The sequence below is a fragment of the Bos indicus genome, chromosome 11 (genome assembly GCF_029378745.1).
Source record: "Bos indicus isolate NIAB-ARS_2022 breed Sahiwal x Tharparkar chromosome 11, NIAB-ARS_B.indTharparkar_mat_pri_1.0, whole genome shotgun sequence".
Taxonomy (NCBI): Eukaryota; Metazoa; Chordata; class Mammalia; order Artiodactyla; family Bovidae; genus Bos; species Bos indicus.
In genome coordinates, this window is record NC_091770.1 from 25837475 (window position 1) to 25864671 (window position 27197).

The 27197-nt window shown below is 38.7% G+C and overlaps 1 protein-coding gene across 2 annotated transcripts in view; it reads left to right on the forward strand.

The window, feature by feature from the left end:
• PLEKHH2 (pleckstrin homology, MyTH4 and FERM domain containing H2) overlaps positions 1-27197 on the forward strand; it is a 106622-nt gene that overhangs the window by 14050 nt on the left and 65375 nt on the right. Inside the window, exons 3-8 of one of the 2 annotated variants that reach the window (XM_070798573.1) lie at positions 6637-6699; positions 16010-16159; positions 17393-17476; positions 18098-18179; positions 22871-23053; positions 24504-25465. In XM_070798573.1, coding sequence (XP_070654674.1) covers positions 6637-6699; positions 16010-16159; positions 17393-17476; positions 18098-18179; positions 22871-23053; positions 24504-25465 — 1524 coding nt within the window. The remainder of the gene's footprint in view (positions 1-6636; positions 6700-16009; positions 16160-17392; positions 17477-18097; positions 18180-22870; positions 23054-24503; positions 25466-27197) is intronic. The other variant, XM_070798574.1, reaches the window with a different exon arrangement.

Genomic DNA, 27197 nt, shown 5'->3' on the forward strand with positions numbered 1-27197 from the left:
GGCATTCAGCACTAGGAGAGAAGTTCAGGATGCTCCAATGCTTATTGTAGGCTGTGGTCCAGTAATATGTTTCCTCTGGTTTCCAGTAATATGTTCCTCATGTCCACCTGACATCTCATCAGAAGAGCCTTTACCAGCCATCATTTCTATCAACAATCTGCTCACAATCCTTAGCTGTGCACTCCAGGAAGATTGAGGCTTTCTCTATAGCTTCCTGTTCTTCTGACCTCTCACCAGAATTGCTTTAATGGTCTGTTCGTGGTCATGTAGGTTTTTTCTACCATGTACCTTAAAATTCTTCCAGTCTCTATCTATTACCCAGTTCCAAAATTGCTTCCACATTTTTAGATATTTGTTAAGCAGCACCAGTTCTATGTCTTAGTCTGTGGGGATTGCTGTAACAAAATAACAGCCTGTGTAGCTTACGAACAATAGAAATCTTATTTCTCACAGTTTTGGAGGCTGGACGTCTGATACCAGGATTCCCACATAGTCAGGTTAGGGCCCTCGTCTGGGTCACTGACTTCCTGCACTGCTACCTGGCAGAAGGGGCTGGGAGCTCTTTAGAAACTCTATTATAAAAGCACTAATGCAATTCATGAGGGGCCTATCCTCAAGGTTTAATCACCATCTCATTGGGCATTAGGATTCCAAGATGTGAATTTGCCAGAGTGAGGGGCAAACATTCAAAGTGGTCCCCTTTGAGAAATTATTCAGTCTTTAAAAAAAAATGACCATTATTAAGACTTTGTCTTTTTTAGAGCAGCTTAGGATTCACAGAAAAATTGGGTGGAAGATAGACATTTTTCATATATTCTCTTCCCCCACACATGTATAGCTATCCTCATTATTATTTTTCTTTTTTAAAATTTATTTATTTTAATTGGAGGCTAATTACTTTACAGTGTTGTGATGGTTTTTGCCATACATTGACATGAATCAACCATGGGAGTACATGTGTACCGCCTGTCCTGAACCCCCCTCCTACCAACCTCCCTGTCCCATCCTTCTGGGTTGTCCCAGTGCACCGGCTTTGAGTGCCCTGCTTCATGCATCAAAGTTGGACTGGTCATCTATTTCACATATGGTAATATACATGTTTCAATGCTGTTTTCTCAAATTATCCCACCCTTGCCTTTTCCTACAGAGTTGAAAAGTCTGTTCTTTACATCTGTGTCTCTTTTGCTGTCTTGCATGTAGGGTCGTCGTTACCATCTTTCTAAATTCCATGTATGTGCATTAATATACTATATTGGTGTTTTTCTTTCTGGCTTACTTCACTCTGTATAATAGGCTCCAGTTTCATCCACCTCATTAGAACTGACTCAATTGCATTCTTTTTAATGGCTGAGTAATATTCCATTGTGTATATGGACCACAGCTTTCTTACCCGTTCGTCTGCTGATGGACATCTAGGTTGCTTCCGTGTCCTGGCTATTGTAAACAGTGCTGCAGTGAACATGGGGGTACACGTCTCTTTCAGTTCTGGTTTCCTTGGTGTGTATGCCCAGCAGTGGGATTGCTGGGTCGTATGGCAGTTCTATTTCCAGTTTTTAAAGGAGTCTCCACACTGTTCTCCATAGTGGCTGCTAAGTCACTTCAGTCGTGTCCGACTCTGTGTGACCCCGTAGATGGCAGCCCACAAGGCTCCCCCATCCCTGGGATTCTCCAGGCAAGAACACTGGAGTGGATTGCCATTTCCTTCTCTAGTGCATGAAAGTGAAAAGTGAAAGTGAAGTCGCTCAGTTGTGTTCAACTCTTCACGACCCCATGGACTGCAGCCCACCAGGCTCCTCCATCCATGGGATTTTCCAGGCAAGAGTACAGGAGTGGGGTGCCGTTGCGTTAGCCATCCCCATTATTAACATCCCTCTCCAGAGTGGTACATGTTACAAATTGTTCAACCTACATTGACACATTATTATCACCCAGAGTTCATAGTTTCACTCTTGGTGTTGTACATTCCATGGGTTTGTACAATGTATAGTGACATGTATCTATCATATGGTATCATACAGAGGATTTAGTGTAGTGGTGTTAGTCACTCAGTCATGTCTGACTTTTTGCGACCCCATGGCCTGTAGCTGCTGTCCATGAAATTCTGCAGGCAAGAATAGTGGGGTGGGTGGCCATTTCCCTCTCCAACAGAGTACTTTCCCTGTCCTAAAAAGCTTGGGTGCTCTGCTTATTCATCCCTCTCCACGCTCTTCCCCAACCCCACCCTCACAACCACTGCTCCTTTTATTGTCTCCATAGTTTTCCAGAATGTTATGTAGTTAGAATCATACTTTATGTGGCCTTTTCAGTTTGGCTTCTTTCACTTAATAATATGTTTTAAGTTTCCTTCATGTGTTTTTATAGCTTGATAGCGCAATTCCTTTTAGCAGTAAATAATATTTCATTGTCTGATTATACCACAGTTTATCCAGTCATCTATTGAAGGAAATCTTGATGGCTTCCAAGTTTTGGCAATTGTGAATAAAACTGCTGTAAATATCTGTGTGAAAGTTTTTATGTGAACATAAGTTTTCAACTCCTTTGGGTAAATACCGAGGAGCACACTTGCTGGATAGTATGATAGGAGTATGTGTAATTTTATAAGAAAGCATGCAGTGGATGAGAGTTCCTGTTCCTCCACATTCTTGCTAGCATTTGGTATTGCCGGTGTTCTGGATTTCGGCCATTCTCATAGGTGTGTCATTTATTTTCACTAGCCAAGGTATACAAAGCAGCAACCCATTTGTGGGTTTTCCTGTTTTCTCTGGAAATCTCAAAAATATTCAAAATTGAGAATAAGGCTGCACAAGTGTAGAAATTCCTCTGAAAACACAATGTGGTTGCATTGTAGAAACGAGGTTACATTGTAGAAACGACAGTTGTCAGCGTATTGTCCCGTAGTGAAAGAATGTGATGTTGGTGTGCGCATGTCAATTTTTTTGTTTAAGGACTATCCTAATGGGGAGGGAGGAGGGAGGAGGGTTCAGGATGGGGAACACAGGTATACCTGTGGTGGATTCATTTCGATATTTGGCAAAACTAATACAATATTGTAAAGTTTAAAAATAAAATAAAATTTAAAAAAAAATTAAAAAAAAAAAAAGGACTATCCTAGACAGGAGATACATTGCTTGTCCAACTTCTTTATGTAATGTGATAGTCTATAACAGAATCAATAAAATGCTTTTAGACAACAGTACTTGTTTATTAAACATGAAATGTGGTGATGTGCTCAGTCGTGTCCAGCTGTTTGCGATCCCATAGACTGTAGCCCACCAGGCTTTTCTGTCCATGAGATTTTCTAGGCATGAATACTGGAGTGGGTGGCCATTTCCTTCTCCAGGGAATCTTCCCAACCCAGGGATCAAACCTGCGCTTCTTGTGTCTTCTGTACTGGCACGTGGATTCTTTACCATTAGTGCCACCTGGAAATATCTTCACAAAAATTAAAGGTGATATTAGGTCCAGAGAATGCACTTGGGAAATGCCTATTTATGTATCCAAATATTTTAAAATTCTTCCAGAATCTAGATCCTTGCAATAAACTACCTTAAAAAAATATTGCCATGTGGACAGGCAGTTAAATTGCCATATATGGTGACAATGGAATGTTTTACACTTTTATTATCCAATAGAAATATAAAGTGAGAAACATATGTAATTTTAAAATTTCTAACAACATTAATAAAATGAAAAAGAAACAGTAGATGAAATTAATTTTAATATTATCTTTTATTTAATGTGACATTAAAAATATCATTTCAGTGTAAGTCAATATGAACAATTACTGAGATTGTTATTCTTTTTGTAATAGGTTTTCAAATACTATGTTATTGAATGAAGTGTGTATTTTACAGTTCTACCACATTTCAATTTGGACTAGCCACATTTCAAGTGCTCTTGGACTGGTCAGTTCTATTATTCCCCAGTCCTCTGTGATTTTCTGAACCATCTGGAGACAAGAAAATCAGTGTGTTGCTAAAATAATGTCCAAATGCTCTGGACTGGTACACACCATATGTCATTACTATCATATTTTCGGGAGTCAGTCCATTAAAAGTAATAGCTATATCTGAACAGCAGCCTTCTAATACTTGCTCAGGGTTATGAGACATTGTCTCCTCAATAAGATGTGCAGTTGGTTTTATGTTAAATAGAATTCTTCCTTTGGAATCCTCTTTACTTTCTGCAGGAACTCCTGCATTTTTCAGGCAGACTGCTAAGCTGCGTATCTTCTGATAAGTTCCAAATCACACATGGATTTGCATACTTTTCGGACTTATTCCCCTGGAGAAGGAAATGGCATCTCACTCCAGTATTCTTGCCTGGAGAATCCCCTGGACAGAGGAGCCTGGTGGGCTACAGTCCACGGGGTTACAGAGTCAGACACTCTGAGCGACTAAGCACATATGCACGGAGACTTATTCAGAAGGCTGTTAATTCTTTTCATAGCCTCCATAGTTAAAGCAATTCCTCCTCCTACTGTTGTGAAATCAAGGTTGCCGGATGTTACAGTGTGGCCCAGACAGAAGGGCTGAGATACATCCTTAGTAAACGGAATATACTCGAGTTTTCAGTGACAGCAAGTGTAGTGGGATGTGCGAGGAAGAACCAGTTGCGGCTGTTGCTGTGCTTTCCAGAGACATATTTGTCCATTTTCCTCATCTGTGTCCACATGTCATTTTTTATCTTAGACCATCATTTTTCATTTTTAGTCCTATGGTGCTCTGCTTTGTCACAGTGTTTGGTATACGATTCTTTGAGTACCCAGTAACACCATCGGGTTTTCATGGATGATACAGTATATACAGATACTTTTACTAAGCTCCATGTGCTGCACTTCTGAAATGTTTAAGAGGTTTTTTGTGTTAGGTGGGTGAAGTGATAGTGCTCGTCATGGTCTTGAGTTTTACCTGTGTCTACTGGTAACATAGATACCAAACATAGATATCAAAATGCAGCAAATGCTCCAAACCAGTACAGCTTTAAAAAATTACGTATTCATAACAGAAACTATCTTTCAGGCATTGAGAATAACACATGCCTCAGTTGGGATCCTGTCACTCGTGTGGTCCAGAGCTGGCAGCCTTGCTTCCTGCTGTAGGAGGCCACTCCTCCATGGTTTTGAGAAGGGGGATCTGTTGTATCAGCCATGGGTGCTGTTGTATCACACCCAGGGTACTGTGAGTTTGAGATGCTCTGGAAGTTCTGGGCATCTGAGAATGTCAGCCAACAATAAAAGTGACAGTGAGCGTAGGTTGAGCCACAGATGGCTCCAGTGTTGACCAGACTTCAACAGTCAGAAAAGAATAATTCAAATTTAGTTTTACATCATGGTTGTGTATTATGTTAATTTGTATTAGATCCTTTTTAAGACTTTTGCTTTTTTACTTATAATATTCAGTTTAGTATTTTACTTAAAATATCCAAAGTTTTTTTTTTTTAATTTCCCACCCTCTGAAATCTTCAAACATTTTATTATCCACAGAACTTTCAAAAAATACCCAGATATTTGTCCAACCTCTGTGCCATATGCTTTTGTGAACATACGTATATTTTATCAGAGTATCTTCTATACTCTTTCTATCACAATCTTTAAGAATTAAAACTACTCAGTTGTGACTTACACATACCACCTGTGAAGCTTATGAAAATGCACCACTTGCTCATATCACTGGGACTTCTTTCCCTTATAGTAAGCCTGATTCAGTTTATCTTTTTTCTTTTTAAATTCTTCTTCTTATTTATTTTTTGTTGAAGTATAGTTGATTTACAGTGTTGTTAGTTTCAGGTGTACAGCCAAGTGATTCAGGTTTTTTAAAAATGTTTATTTGGCTGCACTGGGTCTTAGCTGCAGCATGTGGTATCTAGTTCTAGATTGAACCTGAACTCCTTTCACTTGGGAGTGCAGAGTCTTAGCCACTGGACCACCAGGGACAGCCCATCAGTTTATATATATATGTATGGACATGTATATTCTTTTTCAGACTCTTTTCCTATATAGGTTATTACAAAATATTGAGTATAGTCCCAGTACTATACAGTATGTCTTTGTTGGTTATCTGTTTTATGTATAGGAATGTATATATGTTAATTGCTCACTCATTTCCAACTCTTTGCGACCTCATGGACTGTAGCCTGCCAGGCTCCTTTGTCCATGGAATTCTCTAGGCAAAAATACTGGCGTGGGTTCTTTCTCCAGATGACTTTCCCAACCCAGGGATCGAACCTGGGTCTCTAGCATGGCAGGCAGTTTCTTTACTGTCTGAGCCACCAGCTCAAATTCCTAATTTATTCCTCCCCCCATCATTGGATCTTTTTGATCAGCAAAGCAATATGACATTTGAGGTCTTACTATTATCTTAGATTTAATTTACTGTTCTTAAAATATGCTGACCAGTAATTTCTAACATACAGTCCAATGAAGAAAATTCTACTGATTAACACTCATGTAGTACATATTGCAAATAGTATCAAAATTTTGGTATTTTGATCAGTTTTTACATATGCCCTGAAAGAACCTTTAATGTGCTAAATTCTATGTAATTAATATCTATTGAAGTACTTTAAGTGTTCTTAAATAATTCCAAAAGGGAAACACGAATTTTTCTATTTTTTATGTCTTTTCTCACATTTCAGATGCAGCAGCTTGAGAGACAAGTTATTGATGCTGAGCGTCAAGCAGAAAAAGCTTTTCAACAGGTAGTGTATAGTTTTGGTTAAAAAAATTTTTTTTGCCTCTACCAATTTAAGCATTGTTTTGCCCAAAATAATCTTGAAAATAGTTTTCAGCTGTCCTCTTCACTTTGTCGTTTTTACTGTTTATGAGCTAGCTCCATAGAGAAAATGCAGAATCTAACTTTGTTTTGCCCCTTAAGAAATTTTCAAAAGATCACAAATGCTTCTATTAGGAAGTTTTACTTATAAAAAAAACTCAAATATGAATTTTATGGTTATGCCTAGCCATAATGACATTTTATGTATAAAGATGTTCATGGCAGCTCTAGTTATAGTAATAAAGAGTTGGAAATAATATGACTGCAATATTATAGGAGAATGAATTAGTGAACTGTATTTATTCCATGAAATATTAAACAACCATTAAAAGTAACTGTTGGTGGTGGTGGCTAAGTCCCTAAGTCGTGTCCAACTCTTGCGACCCCATGGACTATAGCCCGCCAGGCTTCTCTGTCCATGGGATTTTCCAGGCAAGAATACTGGAGTGGGTTGCCATTTCCTTCACCAAGGGATCTTCATGACCCAGGAATCAAACCCGGGTCTCCTGCATTGCAGACAGATTCTTTACTGACTGAGCCAATGTGAAAAGATGTTTAAAGTTATATCGGGAAAAATATATACAGATTTTTGTATCTAACATGTTAATAGATATGGGGGCAGGATGAGTCAAACCTAAGAATTAAAAAAAAGCTGTTAGGAAACACTGAAATTTAACAGGAGTAATAATTATCAGATCAGATCAGTCCCTCAGTCATGTCCAACTCTTTGCGACCCCATGAATCGCGGCATGTCAGGCCTCCCTGTCCATCACCAACTCCCGGAGTTCACTCAGACACACGTCCATCGAGTCAGTGATGCCATCCAGCCAACTCATCCTCTGTCGTCCCCTTCTCCTCCTGCCCCGAATCCTCCCAGTATCAGAGTCTTTTCCAATGAGTCAACTCTTCGCATGAGGTGGCCAAAGTACTGGAGTTTCAGCTTTAGCTTCATTCCTTCCAAAGAAATCCTAGGGCTGATCTCCTTCAGAATGGACTGGTTGGATCTCCTTGCAGTCCAAGGGACTCTCAAGAGTCTTCTCCAACACCACAGTTCAAAAGCATCAGTTCTTCGGCACTCAGCCTTCTTCACAGTCCAACTCTCACATCCATACATGACCACAGGAAAAACCATAGCCTTGACTAGATGGACCTTTGTTGGCAAAGTAATGTCTCTGCTTTTGAATATGTTATCTAGGTTGGTCATAACTTTCCTTCCAAGGAGTAAGTGTCTTTTAATTTCATGGCTGCAGTCACCATCTGCAGTGATTTTGGAGCCCAGAAAAATAAAGTCTGACACTGTTTCCAATGTTTCCCCATCTATTTCCCAGGAAGTGATGGGACCAGATGCCATGATCATCGTTTTTTGAATGTTGAGTTTTTAGCCAACTTTTTCACTCTCCACTTTCACCTTCATCAAGAGGCTTCTTAGTTCCTCTTCACTTTCTGCCGTAAGGGTGGTGTCATCTGCATAGCTAAGGTTATTGATATTTCTCCTGGCAATCTTGATTCCAGCTTGTGTTTCTTCCAGTCCAGCGTTCCTCATGATGTACTCTGCATATAAGTTAAATAAACAGGGTGACAATATACAGCCTTGACGTACTCCTTTTCCTATTTGGAACCAGTCTGTTGTTCCATGTCCAGTTCTAACTGTTATAATTATAGATGGAATTATAGATGATTGGTTTCTTCTTGTATATCCTCATACTTTCTAGTTTTTGGTTCTGGTACTACTTTTACTCTGAAAAAATGAAGTTTTGATAAGTCACTTAGCCCTTCTTAGGCCTTGCCCACAGTAAAATGAGTGGTTTAGATGAGCCTACCAGCCTTAAAATTTGCCTAAGGAGCATACATTGATAAATTCACATTTTATGAAAAGATCTCTGTCAGATTCAGTCAAGTCAAGAATTTCAGAAGTCTTAAATACAAAATTGTTTCTTCTCAGAAGTGTATATTAAATTTCTTATACTTGCTCTAGGTCTTTTACATTTGTTTCTTCAACTTGAATACTACCAAATCTTATTTTCACCTAAAGGTTTAATTTTACACAGAAAATTGTTTCAGTGGTCTGACTAACTTAACCCAATTTAACCTAGTCCTTAGTTTTCTTTTTTTAAAAAATAATTTTATTAATTAATTTTATTTTTGGCTGTGCTGAGTCTTCTGTCGCTGCACAGGCTTTTCCCTAGCTGCGGTGAGCAGTGGCTACTCTCTAGTCGTGGTGCCCGTGTTTCTCACTGTGGTGGCTTCTCTTGTTGCAGAGCAACAAGAGTATTTGTGGCTCCAGTATTTGTGGCTCCCAGGCTGCAGAGCACAGGCTCACTAGTTGTGGTGCGTGGGTTTAGTTGCTCCGCAGCATGTGGAATCTTCCTAAATCAGAGCTCAAACCCTTGTCTCCTGCATTGGCATGTAGATTTTTTACCACTGAGCCACCAGGGAAGCCCCCTTAATTTTCTTAAATTAATTATACTTGAAGATAAGATCTTTAAACTTTATTATGCAAAATTCAACCACTATAAGAGTAGAGAAAATAGATAACGAACCCCCATCATCAACTTCAGCAATTAGTTGACTCACAGCTAGTCTACCCCCACCCACTTTTTGCCTCCCTATCCCTATACAAGGTTATTTTGAAACAAATCCCAGATAACATATGATTCTACCCAAGTGTGTTTCAGCATCCCATCTAAAAATAAAGACTTAAGAGTCATAACTACAGGTACCATCACCTCATCAAAAAGTTAGCAATAATTCTTTAATACTTCAAATGTAGATATTGATATAAGTACTAGCAGTCATGATAAGGATGTAAGCTGTGCTTGGTTTTTTGTATTTTATATTCCTTAGCTGATGGGACCAAGTAGTAATTACTTATATCTATAAAAAGCCAATAATCAACAGTAAAGCCATTAAAGGCCACTTATATTCTACAAGAAAAATTGTTGTGTTTATGTCATTCTCTGTCACTCTATGCATGTGTGCTAAGTCGCTTCAGTAGTGTCTGTCTCTGTAACCCTATGGACTGTAGCCTGCCAGGCTCCTCTGTCCATGGAATTCTCCAGGCAAGAACACTGGAGTGGGTTGCTGTGCCCTCCTCTAGGGGGCTCTTCCTGACCCAGGGATCGATCCCATTTCTCTTACGTTTCCCGCATTGGCAATTGGCTTCTTCACCACTAGTACCACCTGGGAAGCCCCTGTCACTCTATACCAAATGTCTTTTTCTGTAGTGGGCCCTTGAAGTGTGTCGCAGTTCAGCCTGAAACCTGGTAGCGCGTATTTGTCATTCTGTCAGCCTCCTTGACTTCCATGTCTCCTTCACTGTCTTTCCCTTTCTGACTTTGGTTTTCTGGTGACATCCCTCTTGATTGCTGCACTCACGGCTATCTCCATGCATCTCTGTCTGTTCTGCTGCTTTTCCTTTCTCCTCTTCTCCCTTTCCTTCCCTTCCCTTCCCTTTTCCCCCTTTAACATTAAAGATGGTTTTGTTTTGCCTTTTCCTGAGTTAAGTTTCTAAATTGATATATGCAGCAAATTTATTTAGTTCTGAAAATTAAAGTAAATTAAATATCTTTTTTTTTTTTAATTTGTGGTTTTCATTTTCCCCGTTTGGTTCACTGGATCTTGAAAGATCTTGAAAGAAAAAAGGAATCCTTATTCCCAATTTAAAGAAAGGAAACCATGACAATTTCTAGCCATCAGTGCCTAACTCCTCCTGGTCTTAAGAAGTTAACAAGAAGAATTTCTTATTTGAAGTTGTCCTTTGAGTATATTGGGTTTCCCTGGTGGCTCAACTGGTAAAGAATCCACATGCAATGGGTTCTATCCCTGGGTTGGGAAGATACCCTGGAGAAGGGAATGGCTACCCACTCCAGTATTCTGGCCTGGAAAATTCCATGGACTGTATAGTCCATGGGGTTGCAAAGAATCGGACACTACTGAGTGACTTTCACTTTGAGGATATCAAGTATAAAATTATTTCATTCTATGTGCCACATTTTTAGGGAAAATTATACAATTTTATAAAATTATAACATTTTAGGGAAAATTATTGGTTATTTTAGATATACTGCCTTAAAGCAACATTACTAATGCCCCCCGCCCCTACCCCCACCCAGGTAAAAAGGTCAATAGTTATCTCCCAGAGTTTCCATATAATCAGTAGATATTGCTTTTTGTCATAACACTTTAAATTTATAGAGTAGCTATTTTGTTATTCTTCAGAAGAATTTTTGGCTTAAATATTTCATAATGAATCTGAAAGTTAACAGGAAATATAAACAGAGAGCAAGTTAATTCTAAGGCACTGATTATATTACCTTTTTTTTTTTTTTGCCTTTGTTAAGACTAAGTAAATATCATTAATTTAGAGTAACTGAGTCTTTTGCTCTCTTTAACAGTTTCCATGGGATTATAGCCTATCTGCTGTTTATGTTGCTTAAATCCAGCTTATCCTTTGTCATTGAGCCATATCCTAAAACTTAAACTGTATTTATATTAACCTAGAAAGAATGTTTCCCCACGAAAAGCAGTTGTCAGCTGTAACCAGCTCAACTCTACATTTTAACTTTGTACATTTTTTTTCCTCATGTATTAAATGTGTGGGCTTCACCTGCATAACCATCAAGTAAATTGCTGATAGAAAGAAGAATCGCACATTCTTCCAGAGAAATCCTGGCAATGTTGTAGTACATCTTTATTGTTGTTGTTCATAAATTTTGAAAGCAGTTATGTGCATATCAACCCAGTACTGTTTATGAGAAATCTAGTGAGGCAGAAAAGAAGCAAATAGCACATATGGGAGACACTGATATACAGCATTCCTTCTCAACTCTCTGATCAGGCAGTTGTATGCATGCACGCATGTATGCTAAGTCCCTTCAGTTGTGCCTGACCTTTGCGACTCTATGGACTGTAGCCCGCCAGGCTCCTCTGTCCATGAGATTCTCCAGGCAAGAATACTGGAGTGGGTTGCTGTGCCCTCCTCCAGGGCATCTTCATGACTCAGGGATCAAACCCGTCTCTTGTCTCCTACACTGGCAGGTGGGTTCTTTACCCCGAGGGCCACCTGGTACAATCTAATGCTCTAATTTATGCTAACCAAAGAGGAGTGGAAAATTTCTCCTGTAGAAGCTTTGTCTTTTCAGTTATGTCTTTAGGACCCAGTCCCTTGCTTGTGTTTGATTCAGTTTTGGTAGGAGTTAGATTTAAATTTCCTTCTAATATGTGGGCTAATCTACTTTTCTTACAGTTGGTTCTTAGCATCCAAGTCATTTCTGGTGCTTAATAAATAACTACTCCATCATCCTAATATTTAGGACCGTGGAATGATTGGCTTTGTTATATGGAAAACTATTTAACGGTGTTCCTTTTCACTTTCAGTGAGAATGGGTCTGGGCTTACTACATAAATTATGGAGCACTCTGCTGAAAAAACTGTTTAAAATAGGATTAGAATGATTAATTTGCAATAATTTTGTATAACTGGAAAATAGTATGGGATTCAAACTAACCTTAACCATTTTTTATTGTATTTTGGAATGATTAAGTATCTTTGTCACATAATTGCAGTACTTATATAGGAATAGAAACTTTCACTCCCCACTCAAAAATATAGTCACATGTCGATTACCTGTAGTGGGAGAGGGAGGGATGAGGTTAGAGGTGGGAAAAGGGAAATATTGATATGGATAGTTACAATGGGAGCAATATTTGCAGCTTCTGCTTTCTCCAGTGTAGGCAAGAAAATGGAAAATATCATTGGGAGCTGTGTCAGGGTCCCCAGCACCAGCCTCGGGCTTGGTGATTCACAGAAAGTCATAGAATCCTGAAACGCTGTTATACTAGTGGTTTCAGTTTATTACAGTAAAAGTACAGAGTAACTTCAGCAAAGGAAAAGTGCACACAGGACGGAGTCCAGGAGACATCAGGTATGTGCTTCCAGTAGTCCTCGCACAGTGGAGTTGTGCAGGAACGTTCTTGATTCTTCCATCAATGATGTAGGCAGCACATATGACACATTGCCAGCCAGGATTAGTCATCCAAGCCTAGGCATCCATAGTTTTTATTCCATGCCTACAAGACCCCCTCTCCTGGTCAGTCTTATAGGCATGGAATGCGTACCCACTTTAGCTACTCAACCTCCAACCCCTCTAGAGATCAAACTGATACAGCATGGCCCATGACCCACATAAACAAAAAAGGCATTCACTATAAATCACACTGTGAGTGTGAACTAACTGGTGTGACACAATATATCAGATATATAAAGAAAATCTTATCAGGAAGAATATTCCAGGGGCTCAGAGGTTCTTTCCCAGAAGATAGTCAAGGGCAAGTTCTTTCTTTTGGAAGGTACAGGGTTTGAGTACTCCAAGTCTGCTACATTAGCCCTTGACTGCACAAAAGCTCACCATCAACAAGACTTTGTGGAAATGGCTGAGGAGTGTGCTGAGGGGGTTGATGTAACTAGAGGCTCTCCTGAAGTAAAAGAGAAAAGTAGCCTGAAAATACAAAGCATTCCTCACTGGAATCCATGTATTGATAATTGCAAGGGTTTATATAATAACTAATTTAAATTCTTTTAGTGTTTATTATTGACCAGTCTCTGAGTAGTTAAAATTTTTCTATGTACTTGTGTGCTCAGTCGTGTATGACTCTTTGCAACTCCGTGCAGTGTAGCCCGCCAGGCTCCTCCGTCCATGGGATTTCCGGCGAGAATACTGGAGTGGGATGCCATTTCCTCCTCTAGTGGATCTTCCTGCCCCAGGGATAAAACCACATCTCCTGTGTCTTCTGCCTTGGCAGGCGATTCTTTACCACTGAGCCACCAGGGAATCATTTTTATATGGTTCAAGTTAAGTGAATGGAAGAAGATCTGGCCTATTTTCTGTGTACTTGTAGTAAGATACTTTAAAGGCTGCTTTATGTGTAAGCTTCTAAGCTTTTCTGTAGACCTTCTTATTCACATTAATTGCCAAGGAAAGCTGGTGAATCTTATGGAACTTGGTTTCAACAGGACCCTTTGGTAGGAAGGTTGTCTGTAACAACTTTGTGATTTCTCGCCCAAGGAGATTTTGCCACTTCTGTCAGTATTTTTCTTGCCCAGGAAAGTTGTTTATTTAAAAGTCATAGTCTAATGAAACAGTTGTACAAGGCAAAGATGCAGCAAAGGAGCTCTGACTGTAGCATTCATTCATAAAATGAGAACACCTTTCAAGTTGGATGTGTTTTTCAGGGAAGAAGAGTTCTCCCAAGTCATAGTTTTCCAGAACTGTAGATCTTTTCTAAGTAATAGTAGGACAGTTTTATGCGGCAGCCCAATGTCCATAGGGTGACTTCTCCAGCTTAATAAAAGGAGACTGTAGATGTAGGTCTGATAATATTTACTTTTATTTGTATTTAGTTAATTTTGTTTTTCTGGAGTTTTATGCTCTATTACTTCCTCCTTGGAGAACTACCATTTTGCACTTGGCCTCTGATTTCTTTCCTTGCTCCCAAAGCTTCAGAATACCCGGTGTGAAACTGACTATACGATCCTAAGACTGACCTTTGGTATTTACTGTCCAGCTCTCTGTCTGGCTCTGGCTTTTTTCAGGACATCTCTGAAGTAGGCCTTTGTCCTTGACCTCTTGTTCTGAAGTTCCTGCAAAAAGCCTGCTATATTATGTTAAAAAAAAATCTAAATCTTAAAGTTACTTAAAATTGTCATTTGGATTGTAGAATACATTTTTTCTCCTATTTTTTTGGATCTACTTTTATTTTCATAGTTTCCAGCCATGTGAGTGGTATTTAAATAGGACAGTTTTGGCATTTGAGTTGAATTTACATTTAAACAGTGAACTCACAAGTGAAACTTTGTACTCGTGGTTAAAAAACAAAACTGAACTAGCCTTAACACCTCCTTCTAGGAGTCCTCATTAATCAAGTATTTTTGAGCTTTAAGTAAGTCCATTGTGATTTTTCAGAAATATTTTAATAGCTTAAGATTTTTCATCTTAGCTATCATCTTTAATTTCTAAAATGCCCTTATATGTTTTTCTTTTTGTCCCCTATAATCTGAAACATGACTAAAATTACATTCTTACCTACTGGGAGTATATAGAATAAAAGTCTTAATATTGTGTATGGTGCCCAGTACTTTATTTTCTTTCTTACTAATATTAACATCACACATATCTCTTCAAAGATTTTATGTACCCAGATGTGTTTTGCAGAATATCCAAGCAGAGCCAGTATGTACATTAGATATTAAAGTGAAGCATGGCAGCCCCTGGTCGTATAGCGATCTCTTCTGTCTTGCTTTATTTTGCCCATTAGCTTTATTGCCATCTGTAACATACTGTGTCATTTTTAGTCTTTATTGTATTTGTGATCTCTCTTACCTACTAGAAGGTAATTTCTATGCAGGTAGAGATTGGGGGGCGGGGTCTGCTTTATTAAAACTGATGTCTTCTTAGGACCTGGACTAGGCCTGGCTCTTGGCGAGTGTTCATTGAATATTTGTTAAAGTGTTGAATCAGTAAATCCTCACAGAATGTACTCTCCTACCTCTATCTAGACTGTCTTGCTTTTTTACTTTCTATGACTTCATCATTGGGGTTTTGAGGTTCTTTTGTTTTCCATCGAAAATATGTATCTTTTTCACTTGAAGTTCAGCTTTTTTTCCTAGGGTGTGTTATTATACTAGGTCCTCCAATCTGAGTGTTATCTCACCATTCAACTTTTTTAATTGATATTCTGACTTTTTTTTAATATGAAAAAATGAGGGCTGGAAACTTTCCGACTCCCTGCTTATATGATAGTTTGCATATTGTCGTAGATCTAATTAACATGTACATTTCCTTACATGACAGCAATATTCTGAGAATCTTTTTTTTAAATTAATTCATTTATTTTAATTGGAGGCTAATTACTTTACAATATTGTAGTGGTTTTTGCCATACATTGGCATGAATTAGCCAGGGGTGTACATGTGTTCCCCATCTTGAACACCCCTCCCACCTCCCTCCCCATCCCATCCTGAGAATCTTTTATGTATCCTCATACACGTCAGAATTAACATCACTTGGGAAAATAGTCTAGTCTTTAAACTTTATAGTCATTAAATGCATAAAAACTGTTCACCATTTTCCTTTTATGATATCTTTTAGGAATCTATTTAATGTTAAAGTAAAATCTGAACTTAATACTATGATAAATTAAGTACATGCATAGTTTTAATATTTTCTCCTCTGAATTTAGGTACAAGTTATGGAAGAGAAGTTAAAAGCAGCTAATATTCAAACCAGTGAATCAGAGACAAGGTTGTATAAAAAGTGTCAAGATCTGGAAACTCTAATACAGGAAAAAGAAGACATCATTCAAAACTTGGAACTGCAACTTGAAGAGCAGGTTAGGAAGCATCTGACCTCAAAGAGTCCTAAATATGTGCATTCATTTACGCATAATTGCAAAGATTAAAAAAAGAAAGCCTAAATTTCTAAATTTTGGTCAGAAATCTCACTTGGTAACCCCTAAGATTACATCACATTTACTGGTGAAAAGTGCAAGTTAGATACATATCTTTAAGTCCAGAATAATTCCAAGGCAGTATCTACCACTTTCTGGATGTGAATCTTTGTGTTGGAAACACTTGGTTATCAGCAGGCATTTATGCCTGTAAAATGTTTCCAATAAATCTTTGCTTTAAATTGTTAGGGTGTTAGAAATGTTTATGGAAGGTGAAATTTTAAACATTGTTTGACACTAAACCTCCTGCTTAGAAATGTGTCCACTGTTTTTAAATCACTTTATTGAGATCAAATTTATAGTATTTATTTTTTTAAAAATTTTAAAGAAAAAAATTGCATTAAGGTCATGAACCTACAAAGTCATTTAGCATCAATTAGATATAACCACTATAAAATTATTCAATGATTAATCATTTATTTTTAGCATTATTTTTTTCATTTCTCTGGATGTCACTGTTGTTTTAGATCTGTGGTTTTCAGCCCCCACCAACTGGTATTTATATGATCCTCACATTCTCAGTAGTTTTGTGACCATAGCCAGATTTAAAGGTTGGCAGATGTGAGCCATGCTCAGTTGCTAAGTCGTGTCCTACTCTTTGCAATCCCATGGACTATAGACCGCCAGGCTCCTCTGTCCATGGAATTTTCCAGGCAAGAATACTGAAGAGGTTTCCCATTTCCTTTTCCAAGATGTGAGCTAGAGTTTCTCAATCTTTATTTTTTCTGAACCTTTTAAAACTTTGAGGGGAAAGCAAGCCATACCCCAGAAGAGATTCTAATTCTCCTCTCACCAAGCTGGTTGAATTCCATTGTTCTAAATCATAGTGTTTCCTGAAATGGTTTATTTTATTGATAAATTCAGTGGATTGATTTTGGCATATGACCTTTCAGAGAAAGACTAGCAGACGTTAAAACTAGAAATAAATATGTATGCTTTTATTATTCTGTCTGTTGGAGAACCATTCTCATTTTATCCTCTTTTTGGAAATTTAAAGGTAGACATCTTAACTTAGAAACAAGTTTTAAGTAGACTTGCCTTTCATATCTGTAACTGTAATATTTCCAGGCCAGTGAGCTTATATTTGAACTAAACAAACTACTAATGTTATTTCAGAAACAAATAAGGATTCAAGAAGCTAAAATAATAGAAGAGAAAGCAGCTAAGATCAAAGAATGGGTAACAGTTAAGTTGAATGAGGTATTTATTGCCATATTTATCTTTTCTTAACCTTTTCTTTCTTTCAAATAGATCAGTCATCAGAATATCTGAGACAAAATTTTGATCAGTTGGTGGTGCTGCTGGCTTTTAATTAATATGAGATAGGTAGCTTTCACTTTAATGGCTTATATAATTCTAAAGTTAAAAAAGGATTGATAGAATCATGATAATCAGTCTTAAGTAGCCTCATTCTAATTAGTTGACTTTAGTTCTAAATAGTTAACTGTAAGTAGTTAGAGAATAATAAGTGAGAATATTAATTTCTCATAAAATTAATGTATTCAATATTATCTGAGTGGTACACATTATTTAGTTTATATGTCAGACTAAATGCTGAAATAATTTGGTTTAAAATAATTTTACAGTGGTAAAGGCATGGGGTGAAAAACATTGAAAACTTAGCTCTGGAAAGAATAAATATTAAAGTCATAATTATCTAGGTTGATAATCTGTGCTGATAAATTCATCTGATATTTAGTTATTTCTTTCATATTTTGTTTATGTTTAATTAGGTATTAACATGCTCTCAATGTTATAATTTACTGGTACATTTTAGAAATACTTATCCCTGTTTACAAGAAAACGATTATTTTCTTTTAGTTGGAATTGGAGAATCAGAATCTTCGTTTGATCAACCAAAACCAAACTGAAGAGATAAAAACAATACAGTCAAAACTACAAGGTATGAGCACTTGACTAAGGTAGCCTAATTTGATTAATTTGCCTATGTAGAATTTTACTGTTGAGCACTTGAAATATGACTTGTGCAACTTAAGGAACTGAACTTTACATTTTACTTAATTTGAATTGGTTTAAGTTTAAATAGCCACATGTCCATATGAGCACAGCTATACAGTAGTGAATAACCCAAAGAGGGTAATTTGAGCATTTAATTTTGGGGTATGTTTACTTAATCAGTCTTGTTTTCTATTTTCACTTTGACCATTGTGCTCATTGGTGATTGAAATTCTTACAACCTGAATATTTTGTGCAAAGTTTTATGTGAATAAACTCTTTGCATTTTCCAATGCTTAGGCCTGTTTTCTTTTAACTCCAAAGCCAAAGAATGGATGGTAGAGTTAACGATAGAGATTTATTTATTAATATGCTATTGGTGTGATAGCTGTGCAGGTACACATATAGCTGATGTGAAGGTAGGTCACCAGGGTATTTAGCTTGTGCTTCTTAGACCAATGGCCTAGGATAGTGCTTTTCAAACTTTTGTTTAGCAGCAGACCCCTTTCTTTTTTTAATGAGCGACTTTTAAAAAAACAAGTTTATTTTTTAGATTTTTGGTTGTACCTTGAGGCATGTGGGATATTAGTTCCCTGACTAGGGATTGAACCCACACCCTCTGCCTTGGAAGGCAGAGTCTGGACTGCTGGGGAAGTCTTAGAAGAACCCTTTTTAAAACATTTTTTTCCTGTAGAATCTTAAGGGATATAATTGGTAAAAATTGTATTGGGTTATGGGTCCAGAGTTCTGCAGACCTGGTCTCACCCAGGCCTCTTCTTGCATTTCTTGCCTCTTCTTGTTTCTCTGCAACATTTCCACAAAGCCCTGGAGTTTTGTAGAATGCATTGGAGGAATACTGGTGTGGTAGAAAGAACTTGGGCTTTGAAATAAACTTTAATGCCCCACAATTTAATAGCTGTGTTATATCTCCAATTTTCTTCCTACATCAGTAAAATGGTGATTTTAATAGTGTCTAACTCAGACAGTAAAGTGTCTGTCTACAATGTGGGAGACCTGGGTTCAATCCCTGGGTTGGGAAGATCCCCTGGAGAAGGAAATGGCAGTCCACTCCAGTACTATTGCCTGGAAAATCCCATGTACAGAGGAGCCTGGTAGGCTACAGTCCATGGGGTCGCAAAGAGTTGGACACGACTGAGCGACTTCACTTAGTTTCATGGGGGGTGTTGATTATAGGATGTGTGGAAGCATTTTGTCTACTGCATGTTAGTATCTACTGCTGTCATTCTGTAAAGGGAAAAGACTCCTATTTTCTCTCTCTTAATATTTCTGATATGAGATGTGTGCAAGTTTTTCCTACACTAAGCAATTATCCAGTTCTCAACAGACACCATCTGCGTGTCCTACAAATTTAACTCACTTTGACATTATCTACTTGGATAGTACCAGATCCCTCAGCCCCACAACACTACCCACCTCCACCCTGATCAGGCACCAAACACACACACAAATACAGAGGGATATTCTTGCTTCTGTCCAACAGACTGTAAATCCAAGCTTCCCAAGATCCCTTTCTTGGGTTCAATAATTTGCTAAAAAGGGTCACAGAACTCAGTTTACTGCCTAGATTACTGGTTTATTACAAAGGATGTAATTCAGGGAGACCCAGATAGAAGAGATGCATAGGGCAAGATACGGGAGGAGGGGCACAGAACTTCCAGGTTCTTAGCAGATAAGACACCCTCCCGCACCTCCATGTGTTCACCAACTCGGAGCATCCCGAACCCTGTCCTTTTGAGATTTTACAGAGGTTTCACTATGTAGGGATGCATGATTGATGAAATCATTGGCCACTGGTGATCAATTCAACCTTCAGCCCCTTTCTTCCTCCCCTGAGGTCAGAGGTAGGGGGTGGAGGGTGAGGCTGAAATTTCTAACCCTCTCATGATTTGGTTGGTTCCCCTGGCAACCCCATCCTGAAGCCATCTCAGGGCTTTCCAGAAATCACCTCATTAATATATATTCAGAAGTGTTTGAAAGGGCTTGTTATGAAAACAAAAGACACTTTTATCACTCTTAGGAAATTCCAAGGGTTTTAGGAGCTGTGTGCCAGGAACCATGGATAAAGACCAAAATATATTTCTTATGTAACACATTTCCTCTACCTATATAATGAAAAAAATTGGTGTTCCTCTGGAATTCCACATTTATAAGTAAAGCTTTAGGTCTTCATGTTGTTCACCCTCTTTGAAATAGATCGTATGTACTACACCTAATCACAAAATGCTATTTCCCTGATACTTTTGGCTTGCAATTCTAGTCCTCACTGGTAGCCTCTTAGTTTTGGAGGCTAAGGATTATTGATCCTTGGAACCTAGGCATTGCTGGACCTGCCTCTTGAGAAATTTGTATGCAGGTCAGGAAGCAACAGTTAGAACTGGATATGGAACAACAGACTGGTTCCAAATAGGAAAAGGAGTACGTCAAGGCTGTAAATTGTCACCCTGCTTATTTAACTTATATGCAGAGTACATCATGAGAAACGCTGGACTGGAAGAAACACAAGCTGGAATCAAGATGGCCGGGAGAAATATCAATAACCTCAGATATGCAGATGACACCACCCTTATGGCAGAAAGTGAAGAGGAACTAAAAAGCCTCTTGATGAAGGTGAAAGTGGAGAGTGAAAAAGTTGGCTTAAAGCTCAACATTCAGAAAACAAGATCATGGCATCTGGTCCCATCACTTCATGGGAAATAGATGTGGAAACAGTGTCAGACTTTATTTTTCTGGGCTCCAAAATCACTGCAGGTGGTGACTGCAGCCATGAAATTAAAAGACGCTTACTGCTTGGAAGGAAAGTTATGACCAACCTAGATGGCATATTCAAAAGCAGAGACATTACTTTGCCAACAAAGGTCCGTCTAGTCAAGGCTGTGGTTTTTCCTGTGGTCATGTATGGATGTGAGAGTTGGACTGTGAAGAAGTCTGAGCGCCGAAGAGTTGATGCTTTTGAACTGTGGTATTGGAGAAGACTCTTGAGAGTCCCTTGGACTGCAAGGAGATCCAACCAGTCCATTCTGAAGATCAGCCCTGGGATTTCTTTGGAAGGAATGATGCTAAAGCTGAAACTCCAGTACTTTGGCCACCTCATGTGAAGAGTTGACTCATTGGAAAAGACTCTGATGCTGGGAGGGATTGGGGGCAGGAGAAGAAGAGGACAACAGAGGATGAGATGGCTGGATGGCATCACTGACTTGATGGACGTGAGTCTGAGTGAACTCCGGGAGTTGGTGATGGACAGGGAGGCCTGGCGTGCTGTGATTCATGGGGTCGCAAAGAGTCGGACACAACTGAGCGACTGATCTGATCTGATCTGATCTGATATAGATATGATATAATACTTTCAAAATATCTATGTGTATATGTGATTATTAAAATATCATGAATTAGTTCTGTGAGTTGTATGGTCAATATGAGAATATTAAAAGATATATCTGAAGGAGGACACTGTTTAAAGATATTTTTGTATCTTTACTCAATTATCAGTTACTATTTAACTTTACCCTTTGGTGCTCTTTCAGAGTTGAGAATTTAATTTCTTGGAAACTTTTCTTACTATCACTGAAAACTCCATGTTTTTAATCGTATAAGCAGCAGTGCTACAAGTCCCAGAAGATGAATTAAACCCATGATTAGATGCTTTCTATCAGGCTTCCCTGATAGCTCAGTTGGTAAAGAATCCGCCTGCAATGCAGGAGACCCTGGTTTGATTCCTGGGTCAGGAAGATCCCCTGGAGCAGGGATAGGCTACCCACTCCAGTATTCTTGGGCTTGCCTTGTGGCTCAGCTGGTAAATAATCTGCCTGCAATGCAGGAGACCTGGGTTCGATCCCTGGGTCGGGAAGATACCCCAGAGAAGGGAAAGGCTACCCACTCCAGTATTCTGACCTGGAGAGTCCATGGGATCACAAAGAGTTGGACACAGCTGAGCGACTTTCAGTTTCACTAGGTGCTTGAGTAATCACTCACCTAGCTATCTGAATTCTCTGTCTAGAAACTTCCCCCTCCCCTTTTTTTCCTCTAAGTGATTAAGGTTCTCCATATCATGGTCATAGACTAAGCCCCTTTATTTGCTCTCTGATCAGAAGCACACTGAAAGCTATGGTAAGCAAAAGTTATTCCAGTGATCATGTGATATTTGCCCCAGTGATCATCTAAATTTTCCTGGTTTGTCTTGACAACCAAGATCTCATTCCCATTTTCTCACTATTAGTAGCATTACCCAACAATCAAATTTTATCAGTACATACTTGATTGGTATTTACGAATACTTGATCCTGCAAGAAGCTGTAACTCTCTAGTTGTTTATATTTATATCTGGATTTTTGTTTGTTTGTGGCTTGTTTGAGAGCTGACTACTTTTAAAAGGATTAGAAAGTTTTCTCTTTGCAGTTAAAAAATATTTTGTACCATCAAAATACATAAGCAGATATTAAACATTGGTGTATGGTGCTCAACATTGAGGGTTCCAAGTTATTATACAGAAATAAAGATGAACTTTAGGCTTTTTTCTGGTTTAAGGAGTGATTTGTCCACGTTTTTACTTATGTTTTGGTTCTCTGTTTAACAAACTGTTATGAAAAATTCGGATCTTGATTTCGATTAATGGTCTTGCAGAAGTTCAAGGAAAGAAGTCAGTTGCTTCCACACCAAAGCTTTCAGAAGGCCAGCGTCTGAGCAGTCTGACCTTTGGGTGCTTTTTGTCCCGAGCAAGGAGTCCTCCTCAAGTTGTAAAATCTGAGGAAACAAGCAAGATATCATCTAAAGAACCTGAGTTCATGGAAGGAAAAGACATAGAAGGTATTTATGGACTAGAGGAATTTAACATTTTTTTAAAAGGAAAAATCATTTGTTAAGATTAATGCGAGTTTCAGATTAGGAGTGTAACCTTCCTATTCATTATTTATTTAAAATATAAAAAATTATCTAATATTCAATATGAAATTAAATATGATGTAGCAAACTCACAAGGAAAAAGAACACCAGACGAAAATTTAGTTAACTGCTTTGATTTCCCTTTATTGCCTCAAAGAAGAAAATATTTGCCACATGTTCAAACTCTGGACCTGTGTGCAGATTTGTACCCTTCTTTTAGTCTTAAAGCCCTTCTAAATTTTTCTTTATTTGGCTTCTGGCTTTGTCAACACCAGTGTGACTTTTCCCAAATATTTTAGAGAGACTTGAACTTGCATCTTTTCTATTTTCAGCTTCTGCTTCCTTCCTCCAAAGGAGAAAAATTATAGCCCTAAGAGCTGTCTCTATGCTTGGTTATGAACTTCTGAAAACTACATAATGTTTTTCCGTTCAGAGGGTTCCTTTGGTACTTGCTTTTATGCCATTATGTGGATTTTTTTTTTTTTTGAGAAGTTATTTTCATTTTTTCCCCACTTTCTAACTTTCTCACTTTCAGTTCAGTACAGCTCAGTTCAGCTGAGGTTGCCTGGACTGTAGCTCTTGCTCATCTGCAGATTTAACAACCCGCCTGATACCAATCTGTAAAACCTGTATAGCCTTAATTACGAAGATCCTGTCTGTGTTTTCATGTTTTCAAAGTTTTTCTTTTGTACTCTTCAAACTAAATTTTAAGTTTATTGTTTATGAAGTCAATGGTTCATTCTATTAGTTATGTTATAAACAAAAATAAGCCATGTCTAAAGACATTTTTAAAGACTGTTATTTTTATTATAAAGATACATTTTGTAGTTATGATTAAACCAAAAGTAGAGTGAGTAAAGTTTTTCTCTGTGTACGTTTTCTTTATGGTTTTGCAGATTTCATGTATTGAAGCTTGGGAATAAAGGTTTTTTTAAACAATAGCTTTATATTTATTATGTTTAAATTTACTTATGATTTTGAAATTTAGTAGAAAGAGGGTTGTCATTTTTTTTTGCTTCTAAAATAGAATTTTTCTAGTGGCTGCTATCTTTGATAGTCAGTGTGGCCCTGTTTTTCATTTTGCTTCTTGTATTATCTCTCCTTGGTCTATTGTCAGTTTTTTCCTCCATGTTTCTTTGTAAAAAGTAGTTTCATTTTGATACTATTCTGTTGAGTGTAAGGGCGTTGTAGTCTATAGGAAGCTTACAGTTTTCAAACTTGGGTTTAAAAAAGACATTGAACTAAAAAAGGGTAATGTAAATCAACTTGATTCAAATGAAAATTCCAATCTGTACAGTGTAGATACATAAAGCTAAATATACAGAAAGATTGTATGATTAAAGACAGCGTGCCAATATACTGTATGCTTTTCTAGAGATGGAAATTCCAGAAAAATCTGTTGATAACCAAATTCAAGAAAACAACCGAGGTCAGAGAACACTGCATCAAGGCCCTTGCATGTCAGAGCAGAATCGTAAAACAAGGACAAGCTTTGTGATGGATGGTGGCACATCCCAGAATTCTGGGGCTCCCGGGAGTGACTGGAGTTCCGATGAGGAAGATGGGAGCAAAGGAAGATCCAAGTCCAGGTACACGTCTACCCTTTCCAGCCACACATCAGAGGAGGGGGTCCAAAGTAGCAGAATGGGCAGTGAGACATATCTCACGGCCTCTGACGACAGCAGCTCAATATTTGAAGAAGAGACCTTTGGCATAAAGAGACTGGAACACAAGAAGCTGTATTCTTGGCAGCAGGAGGCACAGTGGAAGGCTCAGAATTGTCCTCTCGGAAAGGGAAATTCCGAATCAAGGAAAAAGGAGCGTGATAGTTCCTCAGACGAACTCAATAAAAAATTTCAGTCTCAGAGGTTGGATTATTCGTCTTCCTCGAGTGAAGCTAACACCCCAAGCCCTATTCTGACCCCAGCTTTGAGTCCAAAGCATCCTAACCCACTCCTTGGAAAAGGCACAGAACTAGGACCTTCCTCCACTCTGCCACCCCCCAAATTAAGGATCCCTAATATTTTCAGCTTAAGCATCGCACTAGCCAAAAGGCACCTAAGCCAGCCACAGTTAAGTTCCGACAGGATGTTTGGCACAAACAGAAATGCTATAAGCATGATACGGCCACTGAGACCTCAGGAAACAGATCTTGATCTCATTGATGGCGACAATACAGAAATTTTAGAGACTATGGACACTAATTGCGATGATGGATTATTTTCCTACGACTGCTTGGAATCCCCATGTTCAGAGGACCAGGAAGCCTGCGACTCAGCAAAGAAAGCAGCCTGTGGCAAACCTCCAACTCCACCTCTGCACCGGTTTCCCTCTTGGGTAAATTATGTTGCTGTGCGCAGTGCACACACGTTTGTTTTTCCTCAACACTCATTTTCTGGTTTTACTTTACTTCTTTTCCTGTTTCTTTTCCAGTCCAGCTTTGTTCTGACAATTCCCAGTTTTTAGAATTCAGTTTTCCTTTCTCTTTTCCCCTGAATCAGTTGAGAAATAAGACACAAGAGTAAGACAGACGGGAGATCTAGATGTTACCTTTATTACTGATGAAACAGATTTTAGAGACCTAGTGGGCGCAGGAGCCAGTACTGCACCCAGGAAGTTGCTGGGTTTTGCCACCCAGGCTCAGGCAGTGTTGGCTCAACGGCCGCAGACTCCCTCCAGTGAGGCCCGGCTTCTCTAAAGCTCATGGTCTAGAGAAAGAACACATGGTTGTCTTTATGCAACAGCTGCTTCTCAAGAGAAAGGAAAAGCGAAGGTCTGGTCTCTGCATGTCCAGTTTCTCCTTCTGGGCATTCCAGTCACATTAAGCCACTCCTTTTTCTTAGAGAGGAGAAAGTGAATGGTTGGCTAGAGATCAGGAATGTTCAATTTTTGGAGTGGCTTCTGCATGGAAGGGGGCTTCTCAGGTGGCTTTAGTGGTAAAGAATCCATCTGCCAATGAAGAAGATGTAAGAGATGTGGGTTTGATCCCTAGGTTGGGAAGATCCCCTGGAGGAGGGCATGGCTACCCACTCCAGTATTCTTGCCTGGAAAATTCCATGGATGGGAGAGCCTGGTGGGCTACAGCCCATAGGGTTGCAGAGAGTCAGGCACGACTGAAATGACCTAGCACGCATACATACCACATGGAAATACCAGGGTGAGGAAAAAGGGTTCTCTCTAATGGTGGGTAAATTCTGGGCCAGGATACCTACTGGTCATCAAGTTTTGAACTTAATTATTCACTTGATTGACTTTAAGAGAAATTTAATTTTATTCGTCATGAGCTTATCAATCCATTGCTTTGACCAAAAGCATCTTCCTGTATCTAGAATAGTTTGAAATTTCTTCCATTGGAACATTGACCATTAATGTAGTAATTAACCTATCAATTGTGTGATTCTTGGGCTTCCTGATGGCTCAGACAGTAAAGAACCATCCTGCAATACAGGAGACTTGGGTTTGATCACTGTGTCAGGAAGATCTCCTGGAGAAGGAAATGGCACCCCACTTCAGTATTCTTGCCTGGGGAATCCCATGGACAGAGAAGCCTGGTAGGCTACGATCCATGGGGTCACAAGGAGTCAGACACGACCGAAGTGACTAACACTTTGACTTTCTTGGGAATCACTAGATTAAGAAAATTCTTCCTGAGACCTCCCTGATGAGCCAGTGTTTTGGAGTCCACCTTCCAATGCAAGGGATGGGAGTTCAATTCTTATTTGGGGAACTGAGACCCCACATGCTCCAGGCAACTAAGTCCACGAGGTGCACCTGGAGAGCCCATGTGCCACACGAAGACCCAGCACAGCCCCCCAGATAAATTCATGAAAATAATTTTTAAAATTCTTCCTATATTTGAAACAAAGTGAAATTATCTGTTTTGTAGATTGAAGTTTTCCTTCACATACTGACATAGTTTAACCTTTAGCCTCAAGAGAATCCCTCTGGGTTGCAGGATTTTGAGGTTTTCAGAGTCATGTTCTGTTATTTTTTTTCATGTAGTGACCGATGCAGTTTTAAGCAAATAAGGCAATTATGTTTTCCTACTATAAATTCAGACCTTGAGATG